At 37.1% G+C, this 12,525-nt stretch overlaps 4 protein-coding genes and 3 non-coding genes across 8 annotated transcripts; 4 read left to right on the forward strand and 3 right to left on the reverse strand.

Moving 5' to 3' along the window:
* Positions 1-32: 32 nt before the first annotated feature.
* LOC136346191 (glycosaminoglycan xylosylkinase homolog) lies at positions 33-1,524 on the reverse strand. Its single transcript, XM_066295135.1, has 4 exons — positions 1,108-1,524; positions 588-1,012; positions 330-530; positions 33-252 (listed from the first exon to the last, which is right to left on the reverse strand). Exons 1-4 carry the CDS (start codon positions 1,522-1,524, stop codon positions 57-59), a joined length of 1,239 nt encoding a protein of 412 aa, XP_066151232.1. The 3' UTR covers positions 33-56.
* Positions 1,525-1,535: 11 nt separating this feature from the next.
* LOC136346195 (deoxyribonuclease TATDN1) lies at positions 1,536-4,698 on the forward strand. Its single transcript, XM_066295149.1, has 6 exons — positions 1,536-1,636; positions 1,687-1,866; positions 3,792-3,978; positions 4,029-4,226; positions 4,280-4,489; positions 4,537-4,698. Exons 1-6 carry the CDS (start codon positions 1,612-1,614, stop codon positions 4,631-4,633), a joined length of 897 nt encoding a protein of 298 aa, XP_066151246.1. The 5' UTR covers positions 1,536-1,611; the 3' UTR covers positions 4,634-4,698.
* On the forward strand, positions 2,107-2,297 carry LOC136350263 (U2 spliceosomal RNA). The gene has a single exon (XR_010734119.1). It is a non-coding gene; the product is annotated as a U2 spliceosomal RNA (small nuclear RNA).
* Positions 3,435-3,552, forward strand: LOC136350265 (U5 spliceosomal RNA). The gene has a single exon (XR_010734121.1). It is a non-coding gene; the product is annotated as a U5 spliceosomal RNA (small nuclear RNA).
* A 473-nt stretch (positions 4,699-5,171) lies between the features above and the next one.
* LOC136350271 (U1 spliceosomal RNA) lies at positions 5,172-5,334 on the forward strand. The gene has a single exon (XR_010734127.1). It is a non-coding gene; the product is annotated as a U1 spliceosomal RNA (small nuclear RNA).
* Positions 5,335-6,624: 1,290 nt separating this feature from the next.
* On the reverse strand, positions 6,625-8,360 carry RpS11 (ribosomal protein S11). Of its 2 annotated transcripts, none has more exons than XM_066294327.1 (4): positions 8,287-8,360; positions 7,764-7,880; positions 6,842-7,047; positions 6,625-6,777 (listed from the first exon to the last, which is right to left on the reverse strand). In XM_066294327.1, the coding sequence occupies exons 1-4, from the start codon at positions 8,296-8,298 to the stop codon at positions 6,654-6,656; spliced, it is 459 nt and encodes a 152-aa protein (XP_066150424.1). In that variant the 5' UTR covers positions 8,299-8,360; the 3' UTR covers positions 6,625-6,653. The 2 variants fall into 2 exon arrangements, with proteins under 2 accessions (XP_066150424.1, XP_066150414.1); XM_066294317.1 differs by lacking the exon at positions 7,764-7,880 and adding an exon at positions 7,928-8,050 and having other exon boundaries at positions 8,287-8,345.
* Positions 8,361-8,485: 125 nt separating this feature from the next.
* On the reverse strand, positions 8,486-11,377 carry LOC136345741 (uncharacterized). The gene is made up of 6 exons (XM_066294303.1): positions 10,783-11,377; positions 10,535-10,730; positions 10,187-10,485; positions 9,967-10,135; positions 9,536-9,897; positions 8,486-9,489 (listed from the first exon to the last, which is right to left on the reverse strand). The coding sequence occupies exons 1-6, from the start codon at positions 10,878-10,880 to the stop codon at positions 8,703-8,705; spliced, it is 1,911 nt and encodes a 636-aa protein (XP_066150400.1). The 5' UTR covers positions 10,881-11,377; the 3' UTR covers positions 8,486-8,702.
* Positions 11,378-12,525: the final 1,148 nt, after the last annotated feature.

Genomic DNA, 12,525 nt, shown 5'->3' on the forward strand with positions numbered 1-12,525 from the left:
TATATTTCTTTTTTCACAGAAATTAATACACGTTATTTTCTATTTAAAATATTTTATTAATTCATTTTATAATCCGACCCCACTTTCTTTCTGCAGTATTCCACTGTGGCTAAAACGAGGCGTAGTCTCTCTTCCAGTGCTGTCAGATGTGCATCAGTCAACACATTTTGGATATCTGGCATTAATTTGAGGTACCTAGAAAGTGTACCTCCTGCTAAATATTGAAGCGTTAACCATAATTTTCGTCTCATCCTTGAAATAAAAATAAAAATAATACGTTCTTCAGCTTTTATTTATATTATCACTTAATAGTTTTTGAAAATACTTACATGCAACACTGATACAAGGGGGCCAAAATATCAATATGTTGCACATAGGGATTCCCCAAACCTTTCCCATTATCCACCCACACAATTGAGTCTTCAAAGGTCTCATAATGATGTCTATCGCCGTTTTGAATCAAAAAATCAAAAACTGCAATATCAATCAAATCGAACATCCTCTTTTTAGTCAATTTACTCTTCACTTTTCTGCAATAAAAAGTTCTTATAAACGATAAATTCCAAAGGCTAAAAAACGATTCTCACTTGCAATAATCAGGGTCAGTTTCCCATGCTGCTAATTTTCCTTTTTTGTACGTGCGTTGCCATGGTGATCTATAATTGCTAAAGCTCTTTTTAACATTAAGTATCACAGCTCCAGTCAATGAGTTTTGATTATCATCACAGACAGGGTCCTCTTTGTGGCAATAGTAGCACCTTCCATATACACAAGTTCTGTTATTTATTTCAAAACTGGTGTTTAGAAGCCTTTTTGTTGCCACAGGCATTATGTCATGTTTCAAAGAAAGAGTTCTTTCAGCACTCAGAGGCACCATGGGCTTATCAAGCAGAACCGAGAGGTAGAAGGCGGTAATTTCAGAGCCATACCGGTCTTTGCCTGCATAAACTGGCCCTTCAATTAGCCGGCTTTTATCATACCATTGCGGCTTAAAAACAGATTGTTGATTTCCCTTAAAAAGAGTTATTTTGGAATTTGTTTCTGTATACACACAATACAATTTTAACCTCAGCAAATAGCTCTGCCTCTAACACTCTCCGTAATTACCTTTAAAGTAAGCAGAAACTTCAGTTGGGTGCCCCTTGTATCCACGTCTGCCTTCACGATTTTAGCTGTTTTTAAAGCCAACCAGACTTTTCCAACATTGGGGCTTGATATATTTGTCAGCTGCTTACTTGAGGGCCACATTTCAGCCTCAAGCCACAGCTCCTCATAATTTAATTGCCGTAATTCTGCAATATCTTGCAAATTGCTTAAAAATGCTTCAGTCTTATTCAAGCTTTGAGTGGGGCTTTTTATGGTTAAGCTGTAAAACTCCTTATAAATCTCCTCTTTAATTTTTTGGTAGTTGCTCTTCAGGCGAGGTTCAGTGCTTGGCAGGAATTTGAGGAGGTATTGAATTGTAAAAAAAAACGTACAGGTGACTATAAGCCCTAGCGCTACTATAGTCTTTTTGCGGAACATTTATGAGCATTTTTAGCACTATTTACATCACTATAAATGTGACTCTAACCTTACACTGTATATAGACTGTGGTAGTAACAGAGCATCATGACGGGCGTTCGCAGATTCATAGGTGAGGTTTCCAAGCCGATTTAAGGTCATCACTGACTGGTAGTTTTCTAGATATTGGGGCGAATCTCACGGATTGCATGTACCAAGGTATTTACAATGGATCCAAGAAACACGAACCTGATCTGAAGGGTGTCTTAAATAGGGGTTGGGAGGGCGGTTTGGAGAGGATAATTGTGACTGGAGGCAGCCTTGAGGAAAGTCTCAAGGCATTAGAGATAGCCAAAACTGATGGTAAGGGCCTTTTTGTCACAAACGTCGGTATTTTCTAGTTGGTCTTGAAGGTTTTTTGGTTTTATCGATTTTGTCATTAATGTTTTGAGGTTTCGCTTGGTCAGTGTGACGTAAATCATATGTCTTTGTCATACTGTTGTTATAACTCAGTCTCGTCACGAGAGAGGGCAGCACTTTGTATAGTGCACGTTGGTCCGAAAAAGACCCGAATTGAATTGGTATCGAAAGACAGGCATAGGCATCGCTTCTCGGCCTTTTGGCTAAGATCAAAGTGTAGTATCTGTTCTTATCAGCTTAATATCTGATACGCCCCGCATGCGGGGCCAGTATATTAAACTGATTTTTGGAAACTGACGGAGGTTAGGGGCTTGCTCCACCTCTGTCACGGGTTGGCCCAGTATTGCAGTACCGCTGGGATCGGCCCATTTAAAGTAATCGAAAAATAGCATTTACAATTTTAGTTTGTGGGTCATTTCCAATGCGGAAACGCGGAAATTTTATGGCAAAAATTTATGGATTTGGTCGTTTTCGCTTTGTATACATGCATATGGCGGATTCTCCCATTCTCAAAATTCTATCGATATATGGTCGTGGACAAAAGTATTGGCACAGCATGTATTTTTTGAGCCTTAATTTCATAAATAAAAAATGTATTATATGGATGGTACATTATACGATTCACCTTCAACTTTATATCTGATAATAAAATTTTAATGCTAATGTGGAATCCTTTTCGTTTTTGTATTTTTAAAACTATCGGAAAATTCAGGTAATTTATAATTACGACCAAGTCCAGTCCTGTCATCGAATTAAGTGGATCAGAGAACAATTCAGCGATTTTCGGCAAGAATGTAGTTTCATTTTGGAATGTGTATATTGTAATGAAATACGGGATGTACCTGGAATTAGATGACGTTAAGTTTATTTTTTTTGAACAAATTTATCAACGGATTTTTTCTAAAGGCGCATTTTAAAAATATGAGTTAAACAGGATGTTAAAGATTGTATTTATTTGACGAGAAATAAAATGCTTATTCATGTGTAATACAGGGTCCGTTGTAACAGAATAACAGCAATAATTTCATAGTTTCTATTAATAAATGTTTCAAGTTACAAGGTTAATTTGTTGTTTTTAATGACCTTGAACTTTTTTTTTTTTAAGTCCAGTTAAATGTTTGTTTTTCAAATGTTACCCTCTATTCGATTTTTTTAAATAAAATTTCACTTAGTTGCTCATAGATATATTGGAGTTAACTAAGAGAAATTTCGGGAAAATAATTATTTTCCTTACTAGAAAAATGTATGCCTAATGTACGTTTTTTCTTTATCACATTGTCAATAAAAAATTAAATTGGAATTTCACGGGGATTCCTGGTATTTTTTCTTCTTTTCCATATTTTGTTGCGTCCAGCATCGTAGTTGAAAATTAATAAAAATACCTATTAAACAGTAATCGTGAATTAATGGTTGCATAAGTGCATTGTTCTAAAAGATGGCGCCACGAGCAGAAAGCTCCCTTACGCGAGAGGATTTACCAATTGAATACTGACGGGTTAAGGACTCGGCAGTTACCCTGGACTCTCTTCAAAACGAATAAATCTTTCGCCTTTTACTAAAGATTTCCGTGGAGAGGGTCAACATAAATGGGTCTGTTATAATTTTTTTAAGCCCGGCTTTAGCTGGGTTGCTTATCTAAATGAAAAAAAACTTTCAAATATAGGTGGGGAAAGTCCCACGTAGGTTTTCCCTTGCCAACAAAGCGTCCGGAGTAAGTTAACTGTACTCTACCTTTTCCTCTGTATTCAAGTGTCCCATTAATGCAGCGAAATACGTTTCACGTTGGTTTTACGGAAATAGCTTAATTTATTAGTCCCTGCAGGACTGCAACACACTATTAGGCCGTAACCGACGAACTTCCTTTTCAGACAGGTTGTATGCCACAGTAGGATGCCACCCCACTCGATGTAACGAATTCGAAGAATCCCACACTCCAGAGGAATATTTAGAAAAATTAGGAAATATAGCCAGGGCAAACTTGAAAGTAGTCGCTTGGGGTGAATGCGGACTTGACTATGACCGCTTAAAGTTTTGCCCCAAAGACACTCAAAAGAAGTCATTATTCTTGGACTTTTCAAAACAATATTTTACTCTTGAATTTCTAGGTACTTTGAGTTCCAGCTAACCTTAAATCAATCCCTAAATTTACCTTTATTTTTGCATTGCCGTAACGCTGCCACTGACTTACACGAAATTTTATCGAAGTACGATAATTTTAGAGGGGTGGTTCACTCATTTGATGGAACTATTGACGAAGCTCAAAAATTTATCGATTTAGGGTATTATATTGGACTTAATGGATGGTATCACTCTTACACCCGTTACTAATTTATTATTTATTTAATTTCATCACTAGTTCCCTAAAAACTGAACAGAATTTGAAGACGGTAAAAGAGCTTCCGATTGACAAAATAATGATAGAGACAGACTCTCCTTGGTGCGACATTAGGCCTACTCATGCGGGATTTAAGTATGTTTCCCAGGAGAATGCCATTCCTTCAGTTAAAAAGGAGAAATGGGTAGCTGAGTGCTTGGTCAAAGGGAGGAATGAACCTATAAATATTAGGTAACAGCCGGAATTTATATTGCAAATATATAAATAAATTTTTTTAGACAAGTTTTAGATATTATTGCAGGGGTAAGAAATGAACCAGCCAACTCCCTCTGCGAGCGAATATTCCAGAACACCAAATCATTGTTTTTTCAATAATTCATTTTTTTTTTCTCAAAAGAATGTATCTTAACTTTCACCAAATAAATTACTATACAAATGCATCGCTTCTTAATTATAAATTTTCGAAATTAAATGAATCACAATTTTCCAGACTTGGTAATAGTTTCACATTGTACTATTATATTTCAATTCACCATAATAGCCAGAAATGTTTAGATTTTGAAGTGAGCAAACAAAATGATTCTCAGCACCATAATTTCAGCTATAGATATATAACATTAAATGCAAAATGGATGTTTGCCATATTGCCTTGGGCAAGGGTGACACCAATAAGGCTACGGACATTGTCAATCGATTTTGTATTTTTATATGGTTATATTTTCATGTTTCTGATACGATCGCGCAATAATGGTATAATAGTGGTTTGCTCATATTGCAATTCCATTCTCCATTACCAGAAATCTAGGTTGTAATCACTGTCCAACCCTAAATACATACAGATGGCGCCACAAGGATACAATACTGGACGTAGAGAAACTCCTTTATTGAAATTCGTGCAAAGACAAGGAAAAGCATACTTACCTGGCGTAGGGGTTACCGTGATCAAAAAGGCGGTTCCCCCAGGGTGAGGCCCTTCCATTGCACCACGGTTGGGCTGACCCCTGCGATTATCCCTAATGCGGATAACTCGGGCGCGTAATTTTTGGTAGTCGGGACTGCGTACGCGCTGTCCCGGTTTTAAACAAAGTTAAAGTACTGCGGCAATTTTTCCATTTGTATTCGATCACAATTTTGAATATTGGCACTAAATTAGTGCGGGTCCCGTCTTGGTAATTCCGAGGAAGGTTCCGAATTCTGGTTGTGCTATGTAGAGTAACGAGGCAAATATAACTGAATCGCTTTTTAAAGTATAAAAATGAATTTAGCTTGAAAATGGTCTATATGGCGCTTACTGTACCTTTTAGTTGCCGATTTATTTTTCATAGGATTTAATCTACTTCGTCGAATATTAGATGGCTAAACAGATGGCACCGTAACATTTTTTAAAACCGTTACTCGATTGTATAAATGGTCTTCAGTTGAAAGGTTTAAAACTTTCCAACGTACTGAAATAGGATATGGCCATAGCATCATTTCCTTTACAGATTCATGTTTGATTGAGAAACCAGTGGCATGACAATTTTGTGTAAAAAAGGATAAAAATTGAGTCCGATTTCATCGAGATTTGGTTCCGCAGTAGACGTACGATACAGCTATATGCCGCATTAAAAACTGATTTTTGGATCTAAAAAATCAGGTCCGATTCGAGTTTCGACCGTCGCATACCAAAGCTGTATCGTACACCTACTGCAGAATCCAATCTCGCTGAAATCGGAATACTATTTTCACTTATTTTAATGCAAATTGCCATCGGTCACCGTTTTTTCGGAAATTGATTCGTCGTATATACAATATGTATAAATTCTGTATAACTATATTGTGCATCGTACATCATTCTACATTGATTATATACTTATGTACATATTTGCATTTCCATAAGTTGAGATAATGAGCTTTATTCTCACTTGCCTTATTATTTTTGTAGACTGATCAAATCGGAAATACCGATTTCTATTCAAAATCTATTGCAGCCTCAAACGAATTAAACTAGAGAACGAAAAATTTGACTTGATAAAGCATCAGAATTTATTTATTCGTGGCGTTCTCTAGCAACTATACACTGTATTAGTATTTAAGAAAATGCAGATTTCTTTGCAACGAAGTAATTAATTTGGCAACTCATACCTAGAGAGCGCAACAAAAGGAAAGGCAGATTCCATTACAAAGATCATCTATCTTAGTCATTTATAGATGACGCCACGTCAAGATTTTATTTATGAAATGATGAAAACAAGAGACCCCTTCAACACAAACATCCTTTCGGTTTTTTGATCTCTTAGAACTATAATTTTCAGATTTGTTGCATGCAAGCAACGCTTAAATTATGGAAAGCCATATTGAACTATCGAAAATAAAACAATAACGTCTGAACTTAAAAAAACATTTAATTATATGTTTAGAACTTCCTGAAGCTCTTTTTAGAGCTACTACCCTTGGTGACCTTCAGTACATTGAATCTGACGGTTTTGGAAAGCGGCCTGCATTCTCCAATTGTCACTACGTCTCCTATTTCGACATCCCTGAAATAATCCAAAACATTTTTTAGAATCAAGACAGACAAAAAACACTAAATTCATTAATTACCTAAAGCAGGGTGATAAGTGAACAGACATATTCCTGTGCCTTTTCTCGAAACGGTTGTACTTGCGGATGTAGTGCAAATAATCACGGCGGATGACGATGGTTCGCTGCATTTTCATCTTCTGCACAACCCCAGTCAAAATACGTCCTCGAATGGACACATTGCCAGTGAATGGACATTTCTTATCAATGTAATGACCTTCAACAGCCTTAGAGAGAAAGAACATTCAATTTTTCTACATATTTTGAAGTATTCCAGTAAATTATTTATATAGCAATTCACTAGAACCATTTTTTACTTATATATAAGCAATGTTAAAATTCTCAGTTAAGCAATTTATACATGATGCCTAATATTTCAATTTAGTTTATTCTTTAAGGTATACTGAATGATTATCACTAGTGTCATAAACACTAAATTATGAATATAATAAATCTCACAAACATCTAGTTGTTTAAAATTCTATAAAAATTTAGCTGGCAACCACCTAATACTTTTGAAATTACTAAAAAAACCAAAAACCCCTATAGACCTTCAATGCAGTGTTTTAAATTTGATTATTATTTGTATGCCAAGAACTAGACACATAAGGTATGTTTTAAAAAATGCACTTCTAGATTAAGTCAGATCCGTTTTTCTGACTTTTTTCGACTCTAATAATAAGGCTAAAATTTTGGACAACTAGTCGATATTTGCAAAATCATTAAATATGAAATTGTTAGAAACCTGAAATGTGCCACACAATATTTTTTTAACCACATATAAATCTATTTTACTTAAGTATTTCTGAAGCCCTTATTTACATTAAATTAACCCGATTAACAAGACACCACAACCACAACAACCTTTAAAACTATGCCCATGAAATAGCCCAATGCTCCAATAACCCTATCACCAAGCTCCCAAATATCTTTAATTTTTTACCTCACGAGGGGTTTTAAACCCCAACCCTACATTTCTTGATAATCGAACCACCTTCTTTTTGGCGGCTGCCTTTGGATTGGCAAAAACTGTTGGTTGTTTTTGAAAGGCTTTTTCCGTCTAAATCAAATAAAACAGACAGCATTAGTAAAGCTAAAAGTGAGTACCTCTCTTGGGGTTTTGAACCCCAGTCCGACTTCTCGGTGGTAGCGCAGTGACTTCTTCTTGCCACCGGCTCCCTTTTTTCGGTTCAGAAAAACCGTGGGTTGGCGTTGAAATGCGCGTTCAGTCTATAAAATTAGTGAAACTATTACAATTTAGAGAGGACAGGGGTAGGAACGGCACCACGTGTGGTGATAACCACAATATCCTGTAAAATGAACTGGCGGATAAACATGGAAAAAATTAGCAAAGAGGATGATTTTTTGAACATATGGGAATAAACCTTGATGTATTTTAGAATATTTTTATGTGAATAAATGCAACGGTCCATAAAAATAATAAAGAAAGAACGGAAAATACGTACCTGGTCCGCCATGTTGCTAACACCAAAAGAAAGAAATGAAGCATCTGATGACAAATGACAAAGTTTGACGTGCCATTTTTGGCCAGTTTGTTGACAGCTGTCAAGAAGGTATTTCACATCGAATGTATACTTTTATTGCACGTTAACTGTGGGTGTAATTTATGTAGAATATATTAAAATACCGAAAAAACTAACTCGGAATAAAGTTCACTCCTTATTTCGAAAAAATAAATTTAAAAGTGCACTAAATAAATCAGTACATCATTTCAGAATTTATTTATAAAAGTACGCTTCATAAAAATATATGTGTAAAATATAACTAGTGTCAGGTACTTGCAGAAATAGCCCAATATCATTCACAACTTCACCTATTTGGACTTAACCCTAAGCCTCCCAACATTTCGTATCATCTTCATTTAAATTCGTTTAAACCTTGCCAATTGATCCTCTTCAAATTTTTTGGGAAGGACCCCAAAAAGATCATTCTCAGACAAAGCACTCAAACTTAGCAATTGGGGCTTCTCTTTTTCTATTGCTATGCGCTTAGAACGCACCTTAGGCAACATGCTCCGTTCTTTAATTGCAATCAAATGTTCAAGTACTGGGGCTCCCCCATGAACCGCTACTAAATCCAGGAAACTATTGCTCTTCCTTCTTGCTTGCAGCCAACCGTCCTTATCCGCAGATATCTTGTAAGAGTCAGGACCAATGTCTAACGTATAAGCGCTCTCTTTCAATTTCGTGTTCTCTTGCTTAGGAGGGAGCGTATGCACGTCAAGATCCGATCTAAAGTTATTGGAAGTATCTGAAATATCTGTGGCAGGGACCTTATGGGGGACGATATTCATCATGGTGGCCTCGTCAAGGTCAACGGAACTAGACTCATCCGGGCGTGTTATGTAGAACTTTTGCCTGTCGCATTTGCATCCCTTGCGGTCCTCGCATAGACAACCTTTCTTATCCCTTCGTAACGGGATTTCCTCTTCTGCATTTTTGATTTCATTTCTGTTCAATTCATTAGTAAATTCCAAAAGTCTTCTCAGTTGGAAGTGATTTTCCGTGGTAGCCAGGTAATCTTTTTCTGGGACCTGAACACTGCGTCTGCGACGTATATGAGAGACTGGGTTCTCATCGATCGCCATCACTGGGTTCAAATCACTAGTTTCTTCTTCCATTAAGTTGTTTATGATATTCCTCTTCCATCTGAAACCTTCTTTTAATATTAACTCCTAAACGATCAGTAAATCACCTTTGCACATTGTCATCCTCCTCATTGTTTTCCCCCGCGTTCTCTTCACCGTCTTCTTCCTCACCTTCCTCATCATTGCCCGCTTTGAGATGATCGATCTCGCTCCTCACTTCCTCTTTAATCTTCTGAAGTCGCTCTTTAATTCTCTTTTCCATTTGTTTCTCAATATCATTTGCTCGTTTCTGTCTTTCATTTTCGTACTGTTTGATCCTCTGATGTGTATTGATGTACTCTTCAATATGCTGATCTTCGTTCACAGCTCTAGGCTCTGGGTACTGAATCTGCTCATAATGCTCCGTAAAGGCCCATTGAGACCTCTTGGCCGGCACAGACTTCGCTTGTCCCTCAGGCTTGCCTTCAATCTAAGTTCAGGTTAGATAGGTTAGATAAAATAAAATAAATCTTTTGAAAACGGATATGGTGGCTAAAACCTTAATTAAGTCGATGTTATTCGTGTCAAGGTCCATATTCTTATCCTCATTCAGCTCTACCTCCCGCTTATCCAAAAGGGGCTCTTCCATTAGACCCATGTCACTCAGAATCCCCTTGAATTCCACATCCTTGTTATTCTTATTGGTCCCGATGCTCGGTAATTCAAGGCTAAGCACAAGGGGACGATTAAAACTGTCCGGGTTTTCTCTGATAACTTACCCTAAGGACCTTGTGCTGAAGAGGGGATGCTTGTGTAAAGTGTTAATTTCTCGTTTTTCAAACATCTTGGAGCTCCCATTTTTCCCATGGCTGTCGGTCTTGGACTTGGTAAAAATATATGGGTGACTTTCGTCTGCAAATTGCGCTTCAGCCGCTCGATCTCTGCCCTTGTCCTCTTGCCCCTCTTCTACCTCAATAGCCCCCTTCTTTTCGTCCTCATTTCTCTGAATAGGATTTACGTCTACTAGAATGCTTTCTTCAGCGTGTAGCGGCAAAAGTTGATAGTTGTCGCGGAGGCGCTATCCACAAGAAAATTTTAACTTGATAACTATGAGGGAGAAAGTTCACCTGCAGGATTCCTATTGGTACAGGATTTTCATACGTAATGGCATACTCTCGGTGGTTTTGGTCTGAACCACCGATCTCGCTGGTCCTACTTCTGCGGTGCTTCCCAAGGCTTAGGTGCATCCCGTGCATGAAGCTGTGGTGGTGGGCGTTATGGAATGATTCGGATTGATTTGAGCTCTCGTGTTGCTCGGGCTCCCTTCAGTTGATAAGAGAGGTAAAATGGGGTATAAATTCGGAGGGAGTCTCACCTGTCAATTTCGGTACGCTTAGGGAGGGTCTTCGAAGAGGCGCAGGGTAGAAATAGCGCGACACTTAGTTGGATAACAATAAAGCTATGTAAATTCATATTGTGATTCAGACCAAGATATAACTCAAGAACATTGACGATTTCGTTGTAAATTCTTTACAGTTGCTGACAAATGCTGTGTCAGTGTGAAGGAGCAACCTTTACAGGTATTATTATAGGTATGGGGAATTCAATTACCATCAATCTTACATCGTTTATCATCGGAAGGAGACTGCCAAGGACGTGTGGGCTAACAGGTCCATCGATCGATTCAGTTTCCTAACTATGGTTCTTAGCAGGAATAATCTTTTCCAGGATTCTTCAGCATTCGTGGCAGAAACAGAAATGCCTGCAGGGCAGTATGAGGTACAACTGCAATGACAATCATGCAGAGAACTCAGCAATTTTTCAAAAATAATTTCCTTTGTTTAAATTATTCTTCTTTTGATCGTGGTTACGACTTTAAAATTGCATTCGATACTCTATTGCTTTTGTCGCAATTTGGAAAATTCCATGAAGCACTCAGTATAAACTAAATCAATGGCGCGTCACGGCACGTTTAGGTCCAGAAATTGCCGAAACTTCGTACAAAAATACAACATTGAGTTTTTAGTCGATTCAACAATTGTAACAATTGTAAGTCAATAATAATTTATGTGGAAAATGTTCGAAAAGGTCCTATACAGAGTGTTCGGAAATAACGTTGAAATATTTTGGGAGGCGATCCTGGATATGAAAATAATAAGAAAAGTTCTTATCGATGTACCGCAAAAATAATTTTTTGAAGGGACTAGAGCCCCTAAAGGGGGAATTCTGAAGGTGGTTTTTCCGCAATATTTTCGAAACGGTTTGCGCTAAAATTAAGACATTCTGTATACTGTAAGAGGTTGGAATGGGAAAAGTTCTTTTTATGTTAATAATTGCCAGTATTAGTCGGGGGTGTTGCATATAAGGGGTCTCCTGCGTAGATGTTGCCCTAACTTTTTTCTTTGTGGCATTTCTTAATTTTCCACTCCCTATGCTAGAACCAAAGCATAAAAATAAACGCTTAGATACAATTTCATTAAAAAAAAATCACAGCTGCTCCCAAAAACGATGGCACGCTACCGTTTTCTCTATACTTTGCCAGATTTTATACTGAAAGACAGTGACGTACCGCAGCGGATCCAGATTATTTCAAATTTCGCTCGCTTTGCAAAAATTCGTTGCTGCCTGAAAAAATGCAGCTACTGCACTGATTTTTCTCATACACGTATAGACCCAAGTTTTCTTTATAAATGCATACATTTTTAAGATTCTATATTCAGACAGTGACGTACCAAAATCAAAGTGTATAAATAAGTGAAAAGTCTCGATTAAAGTGTTCAATTTTGAACAGTTCGTAACTGACTTAGAAACGCAGCTACGTCAGTGATATTTTCATAGTTTCATAGCCCAAGTCAAAATCATTTTAATTATTTCATTCCTTTTTTCATTGTTTTAGGCATTACTGTTTTTTTTTGTATTATAATGTCAAAATTTTGGGTTTCAACGCTACAAAATGAAACAGGGAGGTTCTACAAAAGTTATACCTTTATTTAAATTATTTACTTATTTACAAGTTCCTAAACACCTGCCGCAATAAGTTCCATCTTATTCCAGGGTGTTATGTAGAGAGGAAAACTGTCCAAATCGGTACTTTTGCGTCAACAAAGGTACTTTGGAG

Source organism: Euwallacea fornicatus, chromosome 2 (assembly GCF_040115645.1).
Source record: "Euwallacea fornicatus isolate EFF26 chromosome 2, ASM4011564v1, whole genome shotgun sequence".
In the NCBI taxonomy this organism is placed as follows: domain Eukaryota; kingdom Metazoa; phylum Arthropoda; class Insecta; order Coleoptera; family Curculionidae; genus Euwallacea; species Euwallacea fornicatus.

What these genes read in the sequence shown, in the direction of transcription:
- LOC136346191 (XM_066295135.1), bottom strand. Translation starts at nt 1,524, where the DNA reads ATGTTCCGCAAAAAGACTATAGTAGCGCTAGGGCTTATAGTCACCTGT. An exon ending in AGTTTCTGCTTACTTTAAAG is followed by an intron (nt 1,013 to 1,107) that starts GTAATTACGGAG and finishes ACTCTTTTTAAG; the next exon opens with GGAAATCAACAATCTGTTTT. An exon ending in ACTGACCCTGATTATTGCAA is followed by an intron (nt 531 to 587) that starts GTGAGAATCGTT and finishes TTTTTATTGCAG; the next exon opens with AAAAGTGAAGAGTAAATTGA.
- LOC136345741 (XM_066294303.1), bottom strand. Translation starts at nt 10,880, where the DNA reads ATGAATTTACATAGCTTTATTGTTATCCAACTAAGTGTCGCGCTATTT. An exon ending in AAGCGTACCGAAATTGACAG is followed by an intron (nt 10,731 to 10,782) that starts GTGAGACTCCCT and finishes TATCAACTGAAG; the next exon opens with GGAGCCCGAGCAACACGAGA. An exon ending in ATAACATCGACTTAATTAAG is followed by an intron (nt 9,898 to 9,966) that starts GTTTTAGCCACC and finishes ACCTGAACTTAG; the next exon opens with ATTGAAGGCAAGCCTGAGGG.
- LOC136346195 (XM_066295149.1), top strand. Translation starts at nt 1,612, where the DNA reads ATGACGGGCGTTCGCAGATTCATAG. An exon ending in AGAGATAGCCAAAACTGATG is followed by an intron (nt 1,867 to 3,791) that starts GTAAGGGCCTTT and finishes CTTCCTTTTCAG; the next exon opens with ACAGGTTGTATGCCACAGTA. An exon ending in CCCAAAGACACTCAAAAGAA is followed by an intron (nt 3,979 to 4,028) that starts GTCATTATTCTT and finishes TTGAATTTCTAG; the next exon opens with GTACTTTGAGTTCCAGCTAA.
- RpS11 (XM_066294317.1), bottom strand. An exon ending in GGTTCAAAACCCCAAGAGAG is followed by an intron (nt 7,048 to 7,927) that starts GTACTCACTTTT and finishes TTTCTCTCTAAG; the next exon opens with GCTGTTGAAGGTCATTACAT. An exon ending in CACTTATCACCCTGCTTTAG is followed by an intron (nt 6,778 to 6,841) that starts GTAATTAATGAA and finishes GGATTATTTCAG; the next exon opens with GGATGTCGAAATAGGAGACG.